This window comes from Vicia villosa, linkage group LG4 (assembly GCF_029867415.1).
Source record: "Vicia villosa cultivar HV-30 ecotype Madison, WI linkage group LG4, Vvil1.0, whole genome shotgun sequence".
Taxonomy (NCBI): Eukaryota; Viridiplantae; Streptophyta; class Magnoliopsida; order Fabales; family Fabaceae; genus Vicia; species Vicia villosa.
Genome location: NC_081183.1, coordinates 167,572,489 through 167,589,185, shown reverse-complemented (window position 1 = coordinate 167,589,185; position 16,697 = coordinate 167,572,489). Strand labels below are relative to the sequence as shown.

Below are 16,697 nucleotides of genomic sequence, written 5' to 3'. Positions count from 1 at the left end.
TCATCACTTTCTCACTTCTTTCTTCCACAAAAAAATATTATTGATATATATTTTTTTATTTACGAAAAATGATATTTATGATCAAAATATTTTTTAGTCAAAAATGATATACGGGAAAAATTTATTCAAAAAATCTATTATTGATCTAAATATTTTTATATGCCGAAATTTAATATTGATCTAAATATTTTTGTAAATAATACCTAAATAAAAATAATATTTGTATACGGAAAAAATATATTATTTACAAAAAATGGTATTTATTATCCAAATATTTTTTGGGGTTAAGTATGTTTTTGGTCCTTATAAATATCTCAAATTTTATTTTTAGTATTTTTATGCATGCAGTTTTAGTCCCTGTTATATTTTTAAATTTTAAAAACTGTTTAATTACCCTTAAAATTTTATATTTTTGAATAATTTTTTTGTATACGTGTTTAGAACATTATAAAATATTTCTTTACCAAATTATAGAATATTTTATAATGAGAAGAATTAAATATGAACTTTTAAAATTTTAAAATATAATGATAAAATTAATACAAATCTTGACATAGAAATTAAATTTTGAGTTTCTTTTTTTCGAGGACTAAAATAATTATTTAAAAATATACGTCGTTTTAACAGTAGGGAATGAAACTACGTGCATAATAATTTTATGGGGACCAAAATATGTCATTTTTCAATAAGGACTAAAAATAAATTTTGAAATATTTATAGGGACCAAAAGCATACTTAACCCTAATTTTTATTCGAAAACGGTATATGGGAAAAAATCTACTATTGATCTAAATATTTTTATATACGAAATTTACTATTGATCTAAATATTTTTTGTAAATGATACCTAAACAAAAATGAAGTTTGTATATGGGAAAAAAAATCTATTATTGATCTAAATATTTTTATATACGAAAAATTTTATTTATGATCCAAATATTTTTTATTCAAAAATGGAATAGGCCAAAAAATCTATTATTGATCTAAATAATTTTATATACGAAAATTTGATATTGATCCAAATATTTTTGTAAATGACACCTAAACAAAAATAATATTTGTATATAGAAACAAATCTATTATTTGCGAAAAATTATATTTATGATCCAAATATTTTTATTCCAAAATGGTATACAGGAAAATAATCAACTATTGATCTAAATTATTTTTGTAAATGACACCTAAACAAAAATGAGGTCTGTATACGGGAAAAAAAATCTATTATTGATCTAAATATTTTTATATATGAGAAATGGTATTTATGATCAAATATTTTTGATCCAAAACTGTATACGGAAAAAAATTTATTATTGATCTAAATATTTTTTTATACGAAAATGTAATATTGATCCAAATATTTGTGTAAATGATACCTAAATAAAAATAATATTTGTATAATTATTTACGAAAAATGTAATTTATGATTCAAATATTTTTTATTCAAAAATGGTATACGGGGAAAAATCTACAATTAATGTAAGTATTTTTATATACCAAATTTACTATTGATCCAAATATTTTTGTAAATGATACCTAAACAAAAATAAAGTCTGTATACGGGAAAAAATCTATTATTGACCTAAATATCTTTATATACGAGAAATGGTATTTATGATCAAATATTTTTTATCCAAAAATGGTATACGGGAAAAAATATATCATTGATTTAAATACTTTAATATACGAAAAAATTTAGTATTGATCCAAATGTTTTTGTAAATGATACCTAAACAAAAATAATATTTCTATACGGAAAAAATCTATTATTTACAAAAAATGGTATTTATGACCCGAATATTTTTTATTCAAAAATGGTATACGGGAAAAATTTTATTATTGATATAAATATTTTTATATACGAAATTTACTATTGATCCAAATATTTTCGTAAATGATACCTAAACAAAAATGAAGTCTGTATACGAAAAAAAATCTATTATTGATCTAAATATTTTTATATACGAGAAATTGTATTTATGATTAAATATTTTTAATCCATAAATGGTATACGGGAAAAAATCTATTATTGATCTAAATATTTTTATATACGAAATAATCAATTATTTATCTAAATTTTTTTATTTATTAACATTTTTATTTAAAATAAATTATGTATCCAAATTCGCGTAATCGAACAGAACCCGTGGGTATGCACGTGTTTGTTACTAGTTTCAAATAATTAAAGTGAGATAAAATCTAAACAATTACAACAACCAATAAGATTTTACAAAGTATTATAGTGACCCTCACTTCCTCCTCATTCAACATGTTGAATGTTTTCAACACAAATTAATCCACATCATTTTCAACACTTCATTCAACACTCCATTGCAACTATTCAACTATTGAATAATTTTTTCAACACCTCCATTGTACATAGTCTTAAGTAAAATCACACATTTGTTTTAACAAAGGATTTGCCGCCAACTTAGTTGATTTGAATCATTGTGAAGATAATTTGAATCACGCGATTCAAATCATGTTGCCTTGGATCATGATATTCGAACCAAATATATGTGATTCAAATCACTTTATTAGATGCCTTGGATCATGAAATTTGAACTAAGTATATGTGAATCAAATCATAAGTCTAAAATATGAAACCCAACTTGTGTTGATGACTTGGATTCATGTAAATAATTTTAAATGTTAGTTTAAATCATCTAATAAAAATATATATTACAATGTTGAATCATTATTTTATCTACCATTGCAAAAACAATTACTCTCCACTTTTTTCATTAAGAAATATTTACTTTTCTTTCATATCCTCCATATTTTTTTGAATTTTTAATCAATTTTTTTTTGAATTATTTCATAAAAATCCGAATAGCAAAGAATAAAATTAGGTATTTTCTGAAATAGTAGGTTCTTCGCGGATTTCAATTGGGATTTCAATTGGGTGTAATTGAACATCTAAAGGTAAAATATTGAAAATGTTTTCACCTTCAAACAATTGATTTTGGGAGTATTTCCTGCTCAAGTTGTTAAAGATAATTGAATCATCATAAACTTAAGATTAGAGAAATCCATGAGTTTGGATTGTTCACAAAATCGAGGAAACATGTGAAATTTTAGATGAGTCTTGAAGATAAATTTTGAGGGTTTCAAAATTTGAGAGTTTTGAGTGTCAATAAAAAAGATTAAAGGCTACAAGAATTTAAGGTTACATTAATCGAAGGAATTGTCGAATCATAGTATATCTTTTAAGTATTGAATGAATTGTCGAATCATAGTATAGTTTCTAACTATTTGATTTGAGAAACACTTAATTTAAAATAATCAAAATTTACTATCTGCACTAAATACAGATATACATTTTCGAATTTCTTACGTAGAAGAAACTTTAGGAGATTCATCTCCGAAACAAACTAACATTTAACAAAAAAAGATGCGTCCGAAAATAAATCTCCAAAATCTGAGGGCTGTTTTAAAAATTATATAGAGTATTTTTCTGATTTATAGGGTTACTTAAGAAATTCCCAATTTAAATTTAGGAATCTTGCATTTTTAAGGTCCATGTAAGGCTCTTTTAATAATAATATTTGTGTTTGAAAAATTCTCTTTTCACCAGCAATAAACTCGTGTATGCGCATAGGTTCTGGTTTGGTACGCATATTTGTTTACATACTATATTTATTTTAAATCAAAAACAAAATTTAAAAAAAAAATTGGATTATAAATATCATTTTTCGTATATAAAAATATTTAGATCAATAATAAATTTTTTACCCGTATACAAATATTATTTATGTTTAGGTATCATTTACAAAAATATCTGAATCAATTGTAAATTTGCGTATATACAAATATTTAGATCAATAATAATTTTTTCCCATATATTTTTTTTAATAAAATTTTTTTGGATCATAAATATCATTTTTCATATATAAAAATATTTAGATCATTAATAGAATATTTCCCATATTCAAATATTATTTATGTTTAGATATTGTTTACATAAAAATATTTAGATCAATAATATTTTTTTCCCGTATAACTTTTTTGAATAAATTTTTTTGGATCATAAATACCATTTTTCGTATATAAAAATATTTAGATCAATAATAAATTTTTTCACATATACAATTATTATTTTTGTTTAGGTATATTTACAAAAAATATATGAATCAATAGAATTTGACTATAAATAATAGTAGTATAAATAATAGTAGTATGTTATAATTGAATACATAATACAATTTTTTTCCGTAGATATATATATATTTCTCCTATTTACATTGATAACATATATTTGTGAAATGACATCAATAACGAATACTTTTTCTAATATTTAATTGTGGAAATATTATTTTAATTGTATAAAATTCATTAATACATATATTAATATAATAATATTTTGAATCATATAAATTAAAATTAATGATAACTGACACACATTTTTGTATTTTATCTAATAACACACCTTTTCAAGTATATTTTAAATTTTTTTAATTAAAATAATTTTTTAAAACTAAAATTATTATTATTTTCTTAAAAAATATTGTATCTTAAAATAAAAATTATTTCAAATTATATTTCTTGGTTATTAATATTCAATTACTAAAGTTAATTTTTAAAAATTAAATACTATTTTAAATGTAAATTAACAATCCCCATAATAATTTTTTTATTAAAAAATTATTTATTAAAATAATATTAATAAAGTAATAAAAAGTAAAAAGTGAAAAGTGAGTTAGAAAAAACCAACAAAAAATATTTTTTATCCTCAAATTTATAATTTAGACTAAAATAATGAAAGACATCAGAAAAAAAATCATTTTAAAAATATCAATATTAAAAAGCTGAAATATTTGAGGTGATAATAAAATTTCTCTTTATTAGTATCAAATGATTTAACAAGTTCTGAATATAAATTCATTACTTATCAATTATTTGTTTTTTTAGCAGTCTTAAAAAAAATTGGAGAGAAAAAAAAAATTAAAAAGATTAATCAACAGAAAATGTATTTTGCTTATTTCTTTTTAACGAGTGACGAAAACGAGTCTTTTTTTGTTCAAAGGCTGAACAGTGGAGTGAAGTATTGATATATCGATATGGCGACTGCTATAGGCTGAGGTTCTGTGCTCCGTTCCCACTTTCTTCGCCGCTGCTACTACCGTCACCATTCTCACCCTTCTCTCTCCAGGTTCTCTCTCTTCTCTTCGCGTTTTGACCTTGTATTACTCATAAAATTAAGCACCTTCACTTTAGGGTATGAGATTTGAAATGTATCACGCAATTTAGAGGGAAACGTAAACCCTAGTTAAATGGATTGAGGAGTAATGCAATTCGGATTTAGCATATGGAGATTATAGTTTAGGTCATTGAAAATAGAACAGTAAATAAATGCTTCTGTAGCTTCGATTTCTGAATGGAAAATAGTACTAGCAGTTTGTGTGCTTCCTGAAATGCGTGTAGGAACTAGAGGCGGCTTAAAAATGCCTCGGATTGGTTCAAAAAGGATAAAACGAAAATGAAGAACTAGTTAAGTGCTTATAGTAAGGATCTTCTCCATTTATTAGGCTTTATCTGGATTGGAAACTTAATTAAGTGCTTATAAGCATAAGGGCTTTGTATAAACTATTTCTATAGCAAAAGATAAAATAATGTCTGGATGTCTTCATATAAGCTATAAGTTATTTTTCTAATCTAATGCCGGAGAGCTTATGAAAATAAGTTGAAAACAACTTATGGACATGTAATAAGATGTTACCATAAGCTCTTTCAAATAGTCTCACGTGTATATGAAATGTAATGTAATTTCAACATTAAATGCACTAGCATGACTAGAAGGCTTTAATAAAGAAGGTCATATACCATACCACATGTTAGAAACCTTAGGTTAGGTCCATGGTTGTCGGGATCTCGCTCTAACTCCCAAAATCTTACAATCTTACGCTCCGGAAACAGGCGGCCGATTTAACTCCCAAAATCTTACGATCTTATAGCAGTGCTGTTTAATTAATTGCATGCCTATTGTGCATTTTGCATTACTTTTGACAATCGTCATCTGGATTCTGGATTTTAAGTTTTCTATCTCTTTGTTGCTAATTTGTCCATATATAACTTCCCCGAGAATGTAACCATATGAGGAACAAATATATCTTTTGGATTCCTTTTGTTGTTAACCTTCTCTCGATAACATTTCAAGAAGAAATTGATGAACATATTCTTGAAATGGAACTTTTTGCTTTACATTTAGTGATATAAATCATTGTATATATTAACTTATTACGGTCAACATCATTTTATTTTTATTTTGTACTGTCTCTTAGGATTTTGGCATTTTTATCTTGGGATGGACTTGGATCCTCTCCTTCCCTTTTTCTCTCCATTCCTCTCTATCTCTCTCTTAATCTCACTCTCTCTCTTAATTATAAAATCATTTTTGTTTTAGAGAGAAAATAAAATTAAGAGAGAGATAGAGGAAGGAGAGAAATGGAGAGAAAAAGGGGAGGAGAGGATCCAAAATGATCTTGGGATAGTTTCAAGAGTTCAACATGTCAGTTCACTAATGCTCTTCTTAATCTCTTATATTAAAGTGATTAATTTCTTTTATCATTTGTTTATATCATACAAGATGAGCAGGACTGACCGTTTGAAGGAGAGGGACAGAAAAAGTAATAGGCTTTCTGTGGATAATTATGAAGATAGTACAGCCCACACAAGACCTGGTTTTGAAAAGGCTATGCATAGAAGAAGAAATAAAGAAGTGCCTGAAAATGTAAAAGACCCTGCCAAGGAAGTGAGGAATATTTCACCTGAAGGTTCTTTAGGGAAAATTGCTGATCATTTTGAGTCTCCAACAATCCATAAACATCATAAGCTTCCATCCTTTAGCATGGAGAAACATGCTTCAGAGGAAGTAGTGAATGTAAGTTCTAGAAAGAAGATTAAGAGCACCATTGTAAAGGAAGATGATTTAACTGAAGGGAGAGATAGAGCAAGCAATAATTTAGAAGCCAAATCAAGTGCTGGTTTAAGTAATAAAGGCCGGATAACTGAAGAAAAGACTGGAAAGGAGAGGCGTGGTTGGAAAAAAAAAGAACAAATGAGTAAAATTTCTGAAAATAAAGCCGGGACTAAACATTCTAGAGATTCAGTTAACAAGGATAGTTATGCAGAAAAAGATAGATCAAAATCTGAAAGGAAAATAAAGAAAAAGAACCACATTGAAGGGGAAGATAATCGTAATGAGTATCATACAGAAAGGAAGCATGACAGAGATAGACATGATGGGGAGAAAACAAAAAAGTGGTTAAGCAATGATTTTGAAGAAGTACCTGAAAAGAAGCAACATAGAGACTCAGAAAAACATATTCATGTAGAGGGTAGAGCAAAAAATGAAAGAGAAATCAACAGGGAAACAAGAGCGAATTATGAAAGAGAAATCAAGAGAAAATATCGAAGTGGAGATGATGTAAATCAGGACAAGAATGCATTAAGGAAACAAGATATTGCAAAGCATCATAAGCCACACATTGATGAAAGGAAGAACAGGCAGGAAAAGGTGAAGTCACATTATGAAGAATCAACCATGAAGAGGAGACGGTCAAGAAGTCAGGAGCGTGAGGATAGAAGAAGGTCTCCAAATACTTATCAAGATGGAGATCGTAAAGACTTATCTATGATTTCTCTGACAGATATTTCTAGAAAAAAGCATTCTGATGATAAAAATAGAGTATCAACTAATGCTTCAAGTAGACGGTCAAGAAGTCGCGATCGTAAGGATAAAAGAAGGTCTCCTTCTTTTTCACCAAGGGCACACAGAAAGACTAATCAAGATGGAGAGCGCAGAGATTTGTCTATGTCTTCTCTGACAGATAGTTCTAGAAAAAAGCATTCTGATGATAAAAATAGAGTATCAACTAATGGTTCAAGTAGACGGTCAAGAAGTCGGGATTGTGAGGATAAAAGAAGGTCTCCTTCTTTTTCACCAATGGCACATAGAAAGACTAATCAAGATGGAGAGCGCAAAGACTTGTCTATGCCTTCTATGACAGATAGTTCTAGAAAAAAGCATTCTGATGATAAAAATAGAGTATCAACTAATGTTTCAAATAGTCACCATCGCGGATATCGACACAGTGGCTCTACTAGTGGACTTGGTGGCTATTCACCAAGAAAGAGGAAAAGTGAAACTGATATTAAGACACCTTCACCTTCACCACCATCTAAGCATTCTCCGGAGAAGAAACGTGCTGGATGGGATCTTCCTCCTGTAGGGACAGATCCTTCTCCAGCTATTGTTTCTTCTGGTTTTCAATTATCAAATAATAGTGTGTTGTCCAGCATGCATGATTTAGCTTCCGCTACTTCGCAGAATCCATCCATCGTGAAGCCTCTACCAGTGTCATATTTTAATGTGGTATCAAATGGGAAGAGTGCCACTATTGATTCGGTCCAACTGACACAAGCTACCCGCCCTTTGAGAAGGCTTTATCTGGAGAATTTACCTGGTTCAGCTTCTGAGAAAGTTGTGATGGATTGTTTCAATAACCTGCTTTCTTCCAGACTAAATCATATCCAACAAACTAGGCCATGCATCAGCTGTATTGTAAGTTTGCAGCACAAAACATGGAAGTTAGTTTCCCCCCAATAAAGTAATGGATTTTAATTGTTTGTTGCATATCTTTGCTGTAGGTGCATAAAGATAGGGGCCAAGCGCTTGTGGAATTCCTTACAGCTGAGGATGCATCAGCTGCCCTTTCTTTTGATGGAAGTAGACTATTTGGCTCCATGGTGAAAATTAGACGTCCCAAAGACTATGTTGAGTTTGCAGTAAGAATGAGAATTTTGTATATATCCCTTTAATCTTTTGTATATAACTTATCAACATAATAACTATTAAAAGTGTTTGACATTTTTTTCCCATAAAATTCATTTTTGTTTTCATATATACTACGGACTATTATTTCCACTACCAAAATTTAATTTTCTCAAAAGTCTAAGCAAGGGCATTCATAACAAGTTTATGAATGAAATTGTCTGACCACTTATTTTTCTATTTGTCTTATTTGTTGTTGCAATCGTTTTGCAAATCGTTTATGATCTTAATTGGTAATCGGTTTGTATATTGATGTAGTGATGATGGTGGTATTTCAATATGAAATTGCTGAATTCCACCTATATATATATATATATATATATATATATATATATATATATATATATATATATATATATATATATATATATATATATATATTTCTAGGATGTTTTTGTTTTAAATAGATCATTAATCATTTAATATGTACTTGTGGATTCTTTTGAATGATACTCCCTCCTGAATGTGTTATAAGCAAATTCTACATCATAGTTTTCAAAATGAAATGTTAATTACTTCTCCCGTATTTAAGGATATCTCTGAAATACTCATTTAACTTTTTTTATATTTTCAATTAATAAATTTATTAGTCATAAGGATAGTTTAGACAATACACCTTTAAAAAAAATGGAAATTGCAAAAATTAAACGTGATCAACTACATTTTTAATATACATAGTTTGATCAAATTTTGCTTATTTTTTAATTCTGGAGGGAGTATATGATTGTTACTAATGTAAAGGGAATTTGTCCATATAAAAGAGAAATGAAATATATACAGTGCTATCTGTTTGACTTAATATCTATGTTTATGTAACATTAGTATGGCTTCTTGAATCACAATTATAAACTACTATATCATTGAAAAATACCAACACAAACTTCTGAAGGGAAGGCTTAAAAATCTGGTTCATTAGAGGCTTAAAAGGTTGCTGGTGCAATTATTAAGCCAAGCCATAAAAAGAACTTTTGATGCCCCTCATGAGTTGAAAAGACAATCTTGAAAATGTTCCCATTATAATCTAGTGATACCCAAATTTTAAATCTAACTTAGAAAGATATTGTGATATCCATATATTTCATGAAGTAACTCATCAACAATAGGACCAGAGAACTTCATAAAATTAGCAAGGATACTGATATTTTCATGTATAGTAAATTAGTAACCAATTAAGACATTTTTATGCTGCGTATGATATTGATTGTATTTACACATGGAGTTCTTGAATGAATAAAATTTCATAAATTTATAATACAGTGGTTACTCAAGTAAGGATATTGATTGTAAGGAATATAATTTCAGTACATTTATAATATTTTATGTTTTTACATTCTTGTTTGCTATGTTACTTATGTCACTCTCATTCTTTATCTTAAACTAAAGTTAATGTTAACTGGTCTCTCTTTTTATTTTATTATATTACTCACTTATTTCAAGCTAATGCAATTCATAAGCATTGCAATTCTAAGGTATATTGTGGTTATCATCCATGAACAGGTTTTCAGACAATTACTATTTTCATGCAGACTGGTGAACCAGAGCGATCAGTGGAAGTTGCTGTCACAATAAGTGATGTTGTAGTTAATTCACCAAACAAGGTATGCCTGCAAAACTATCTTGAGTTGATAATTTTATATTCATACATGCAAGTGTCAAGCAAGCCAAATCTTGAGCATGTACCGTTTTCTTCTGATAGTCTTTAATTACTGGTTGTATTGCCGAACTCTTCATACTACATGGCTTAATCTTTTCGTTGTGCAGTGGAATACAAAGTTTCAATGCAGTAAATAGGTGTATATAACGTTATGTACAATCTCTATGCAAATAGCATATGTGATTCAGTTTATATAGTGCCCAAACATCAATTTATATGTAATTGTATATAATTCTAAAATTGTTTTAAAGGAAGCTTATAGAAAAGATATGAGAAAACCTAAGTATAACGTCAATATATCTTTTTGTTTGCATATAGCGATATGTAAAAGCTATATGCAAATAGCATATTTGATTCAGTTTATAGTACCCAAACCTCAATATATATGTAATTGTATATAATTCTAAAATTGTTTAAAAAGAAGCTTATAGAGAAGATATGAAAAGGTATATTGCTTTTATATAGCATATGCAAGGTTTGGCATAAAAGTTAAGATGCAAGTCATAAGAGCACCATTATTAGTAACAATGACCACCACTGCCCCTGGAACCAGTTAACCGGTGTCCACCTTCAGCTTGTTACAAATGTCATCAACCTGCTATCTGTTATTTTGAAAGTTCTTTGGTTAATCCACGTACATTCACTCCTCATTATTCACTTCCTCTTCTCGCCCAGAGACCCATACCAACATATTAATACAATCCAAATTCAAAACCATTTTTTGTTTTTCTTTGGTATTTGCTCTAGAGCATGATTCTTTGGGGATGACTCTCCACTGTCTCTGCCAGAAATTTAGTCGTTGCCGTGAGATGGCAGTCTTTAAAGTATCTCTTTAGCCTGTTATGTTGACTTTTCGGTTATTGTTTCTGTAATTCATAGCTTCAAGTGTATTATGGGTTTTGATTTTTGACAAGGACTCCGCTAATTATAATCACATGTCTTTTTCTCTATTTTTGGGTCAATTAATTGTTTGTGTACTGATTGTATTTTATTTGTTGTGGCAGGTCTTTATTGGTGGAATTTCAAATCACGTTTCTTCAGATATGGTAATCATTAAGAAACATAAAAGTCCTTTTAAGTATTTAATCTTGAATATTCCTTAAGATTTTTTCAGTGTCCTTATAACTTCTTGTTACCAAATCTACTACCTACCTTTTGTATGACTAAGGCTGATTTTATTTCTTCTTTAGCTTATGGAGATTGCTGGTGTGTTTGGATCTTTGAAGGCTTACCACTTTGAGGCTAGGGTCAGCAATGGATGCGCTTTTGTTGAGGTAAGGTTGCATTTCTTATTTTTCCTTCAGTAGTTTTGTATTACCCCCTTAATCTGGGGGTACTCTGATAAATACTGTCATCTTATTATTCTTTCAAATTTCAACAGTTTCTACAATGGAAGTAGTATGATAAAATAGTTCTATATTATTTTCTGTTTCCTTTCTGCCTTTCAGTTAGTCTTCTTCTGTAAGTAACACCATGGCTGTCTATTTGGTGGGATCTTATGCTCCCTGTTACAATTCTACTATTTATGTTTTTTCTATACCAAAATGATCTTTGGTTGGGGTCTTATGTTTGAAAACCATAAATAACACAGTCATCTAAGATGATGTTTCATACATCCCTAGTCTAAGCCAATTGAATGGTCATAGAAAACTTAAATCAACAACTGGACCATTTCTTGTTATTCCAATCCAGAAGACAAGCTAGTTAGTTAAAAGTAATCAAAACAAACTTCTGACTTTTGGTTGATTTATCATCCGTACTACCAACTTACTGTATGCTTACTTCTGTGTTACACATTGGAAACCACTGTTGAAATTATTTGGTTTCATCCTTTTGGGTGCCGACTGCAAGTGATGTTCTGAAAATTAAAATACTAGTCCCTATTTATTCTAATACTAAACTCCTAATCTTTATTAAGCAAGGAAACAAACCGGGATGTGTAAACAAATATAGAAACAAATCTTAATTGATAGTCTCGGCTACTTTAAATTACTATAGGAAAGAGTAATGTGATGATATGCTTTTTAAATATTCTAACACTCCCCCTCCAGCTTAGATAAAGCTTTAGCCTGTAACAAATCAAATCTTTAGAATAAAGAAAAATCTTCCAACGTTGTAATCTAGGATTGAAGACTGGTGGGATCAGGCCATATTAAGGAAATGTGAAGATAAATCCCTAAGAGATAATCTAAGTTCCTCTAAATTCCTGATAGAATAAAAAAGGTATAACAATACTTACTGTCACAGTCTCTTTTCAATACTCTGTCATTTAGTGAAATTTATGTAAATTCCACTATTTCACATGAGACACATTCCATAAGCGGTAATATCTATAGATGTATTTCAACCACACAAGAAAGGGAGTGTAAGTGTTGCAGCACTTTTTCGATAGAATACTGATTTAACGAGATATGTTTAAATATATTCTAGCAATAGTAACTGAACTGTTATATGTAGAACTTCTCACCGGAATAAACCAATTTGTTGCAAAGGATTTGATCCTTTTGTACCTTGGATAGAAAAGCGTTATAATTATATTTATCGGAAAAGTGTTATAATTATTGATTGGATAATTAAGCTTGTAGATTTTCTTATAGGTTCCTTGAATGGGAATTACTCGTCCTTGGATTTTATTGATAGCTAAGAAAAGATATACCAAGGAATTAGTCCCCTTCCACTAGAGCATTCTCTAGTGAATACAAACTTAAACAAACGAATTCCTGAAAACAAAGGGAGGGACCCTATTTATAACCACAGGATCAACTTATAACAGCAAAATAGTTCTTATTTACTACTACTAATCTGCAGCTAACTAACAACTAATTTACATCCTTTCTCTTTTTTCGTATATTAAACTTGGAGGAGTTTATTCTTTGAATGAGAAATATGATGTAACTTAACATTTTCCCTATTTATAAATATGGGGCCAACTTTCAACAGAAAAACAGTTCTTATTGACTACTCCTAGTCTGCAGCTAACTAACAACTAATTTGGGGTCAGCCACCGATTTCACTCGCAAGTTGCAATAGTTAAACAACTTGATGAGATAGTGTTTAAATTTATGAATTTTGGCAGAGTGCAGTTTTCTTCCATTAGTTATCAGTTTAAGCCCTTGTTAGGTCTTCTAAAGGCAATTATTCTTTCTTTTCAGCATCCTTTCCAATTCTAAGAAAAAATATCTCAAAGCCAACATGCGTCTTTTTATTTAGTTTTATTGGATTTTGGCACTTTTTCATCCTCTTGTTTTATTTCTCCCCCTTTCCCATTGTAGTTTTTATTTTTGTTATATTAACACTGACTTGAAAAACTGTCAGTATGTGGATCACTCTGTTACTGCCAAAGCTTGTGCGGGTTTGAATGGAATGAAGCTGGGAGGGGAAGTATTAACTGTTGTTCAGGCTATGCCTGATGCATCACCCATGGTAACATTCCCATCTGTTCATTCTTTTAGTCTCGATTCAATTCTTGGATGTGGTTCATTCCTTGTTTGCCTTTGAATCATAGCTTTTACAATTATAACTGGATATTGGTACTTTCTAAAATGGAAATATTCCAGGAAAATGATGGCAAACCACCATCTTATAGCATTCCAGAGCATGCAAAGCCACTGCTCAGCAAGCCAACAGAAGTACTGGAGATTAAAAATGTGGTACAGAATTTTTTATTATTTATGAAATTAATTTATGTTCCAGTTCAGTCTCAGTGGCATTCTTAATCCCTTTCTACTATTTAAGTCTCGGTCAGCTTTAAAACATATTTTTGAGGGTAAGATGGATTAATTTGCATTACTCCTTGTACTGTTATCATTTTTATTAAAGTAGAGAAATTTTATCAAAACTTTAAAATTTGTCTTTCAATACACTATTGAAGAGTGAAATACATGTGAGTTTCACCACATTGAGAATTATACACATAGTTAAATTGAATATTTTAATGGTTAGATTTTGAATTCTATTTGTTTAATATGACCAGTTCACAGTGGAGTCTATATTGTCTTTATCTGACACTGGAATCGAGGAAATTTTGGAGGATGTACGATTGGAATGTGCAAGGTCATTAATAATTTTTCTCTGAAGTTTCTATAATATTGATAATGGTAAATATTTGTTATATGAAGTCCTTACTGTCTTGCAGATTTGGGACTGTTAAATCAGTTCATGTAGCCAGGCATAGCGATGACAAGGATGTTGCAACCAAATCAGAAGAAATTAAAAAGAATGACAAGAATGTTGCAACCAGATCAGAAGAAGTTAAAAAGAATGCGGGTTCTGAAGAAGCTTCTTTACTCACTCGCACTGTTACTAATAATGCAGAATCTACTTCTTCTGAAGAGGCTACATACTCTAGTTCTATGGGAACAAGTGGAATGGAGCTCCATTATGAAAAAGATCTAGAAGAAGACAAAGATGATAATGATACAGATGTTAATATTGATAAAAATGCTGAAGTTTTTGATAATACTGCATGTGAAGAACAAGAACATCTTGCAAGTGATGCAACAGTTAAAGATACTGACGAGGGTATGCCTAGTCGTACCATTCAAGGATGTCCTGATCATCATGATATATCCTTTGATGCTCCAGAGTTGAATGCTAACATGGTCAATAACGATATTGATGTTGAAAAGATAGTGGGTGACAATATGGACTCAAAGAACACAGTTTGTCCATTTCAGAAAGGCTTTTCTGAATGTGATACTAGTTCCGAGTTAGTTGGTCCTAAAAAGGACATTAAGGAGGAAGATGAAGGTGAATATGATACTAACAACATTACATTTGAACCAGGTTCTGTTCTTGTTGAGTACGCAAGAACCGAAGCATGCCGTTCAGCAGCTCATTGTTTGCATAGACGTTTCTTTGACGGCAGGATGGTGACAGTTCAGTATATTGCCCTGAGTCTATACAGAGCAAGATTTACAAAATGAGCATTTCAAAGTGAGGGGTAACATTTGGTTATAAGAACATAAAGAGCCATGTGGAGTGCAAGAACTGATTAATTAGTCTGATGGGTTATATCAGCATGTTTCTTTGGTGTAAGATTTGTGAGAAAGGTATTTTTTATATTTTAATTGGTCATTTTAATTCAGTTTCACTTTGGCATTGGTCATGCTAATTGGAGATATTCTTTATACAAGTTTTTTTTTGTTGTTTTTTTCTTTCTTTTCATTTTAAACTTGTTGTATTATTATTATCAAGTATTTTTAAATGTTGGTTAACAGGGTCACACTTTTCTCAATATTAGCTGAGGGTATTAGTCATTAATTACTAGAGCATCTTACAGCCTTTTAAACTATTGTCTTTATTTCTAATAGTTAAAAAATGATTCGTTGCTCTTACATATAGGAAAATTTACAACTAATTTTGTTTTGGATGTACCTATTTACATCAAATTCATGCGTAAATGAGCCATGCCTTTATTTTTGTTAAAAATTAGTTCGAAGATGCACTGTCGGATTTATCCTTTATTGCACCCAAATCATTCCTAGATGATTGAGACACCAACATTTTTGATGTAATTTAGTCTAGAGATATATTTCTGTATCAAATACGGATATATACTTTCATATTCATTATATACATAATAAATGCTAACATTTTTTCTTCAAGAAAACACCTGTGTAATAAACCATCTATGATAACTATACTATGATAATTTTTTATCAATTAAGCCAAGCACTTATGTAATGAGATGAAAATGCCCTATATTAATGATAATATTATCCATTATACACTCAAAATAACAAACACTAATACTATCCCCAATTTCTAATACAAATCCAATACTAATAAGTATATTAGATCCCCTGTTCCTTCGTTGTATTTTGTACTGCAATATCGTCCGTGCCTTAATAAGAATGACATCTATAATGGTCCTTTCAGAACTGCATTCTAGAAAGTCTCTTTTGTTTATACCCTTTCGTGCAAGATCTATAATACGACAATATATAAGCAACACATCAACATGATTTGTCCTAACTTGTCCCTCTCTAATATCTCTTGATGAGCTGATCTAAATGGCTCTTCCTTAACATATGATGTCATATAAGAATGTGACACTCTAAAATACCACTAGAAGTAGTCGTATGCACAACTCCAGTCGCTAGGAACTACTGTACCTCGTGCTTCAGCCGGTACCAGATGATTAAGGAATATCTATAAGTGGGAGAACCTACTCACCTATCACATTAAGGTTTTATGTGGACAAGTGGCGTGT

The 16,697-nt window shown here is 29.6% G+C and overlaps 1 protein-coding gene across 2 annotated transcripts; it reads left to right on the top strand.

The window, feature by feature from the left end:
* Window positions 1-4,977: 4,977 nt before the first annotated feature.
* On the top strand, window positions 4,978-15,635 carry LOC131595807 (uncharacterized). 2 transcript variants are annotated; one of them, XM_058868287.1, is made up of 10 exons: window positions 4,978-5,148; window positions 6,591-8,559; window positions 8,646-8,783; window positions 10,356-10,427; window positions 11,488-11,529; window positions 11,674-11,757; window positions 13,799-13,906; window positions 14,041-14,133; window positions 14,457-14,536; window positions 14,619-15,635. In XM_058868287.1, the coding sequence occupies exons 2-10, from the start codon at window positions 6,691-6,693 to the stop codon at window positions 15,406-15,408; spliced, it is 3,276 nt and encodes a 1,091-aa protein (XP_058724270.1). In that variant the 5' UTR covers window positions 4,978-5,148; window positions 6,591-6,690; the 3' UTR covers window positions 15,409-15,635. The 2 variants fall into 2 exon arrangements, with proteins under 2 accessions (XP_058724270.1, XP_058724269.1); XM_058868286.1 differs by having other exon boundaries at window positions 6,583-8,559.
* The last annotated feature ends 1,062 nt before the right edge of the window (window positions 15,636-16,697 follow it).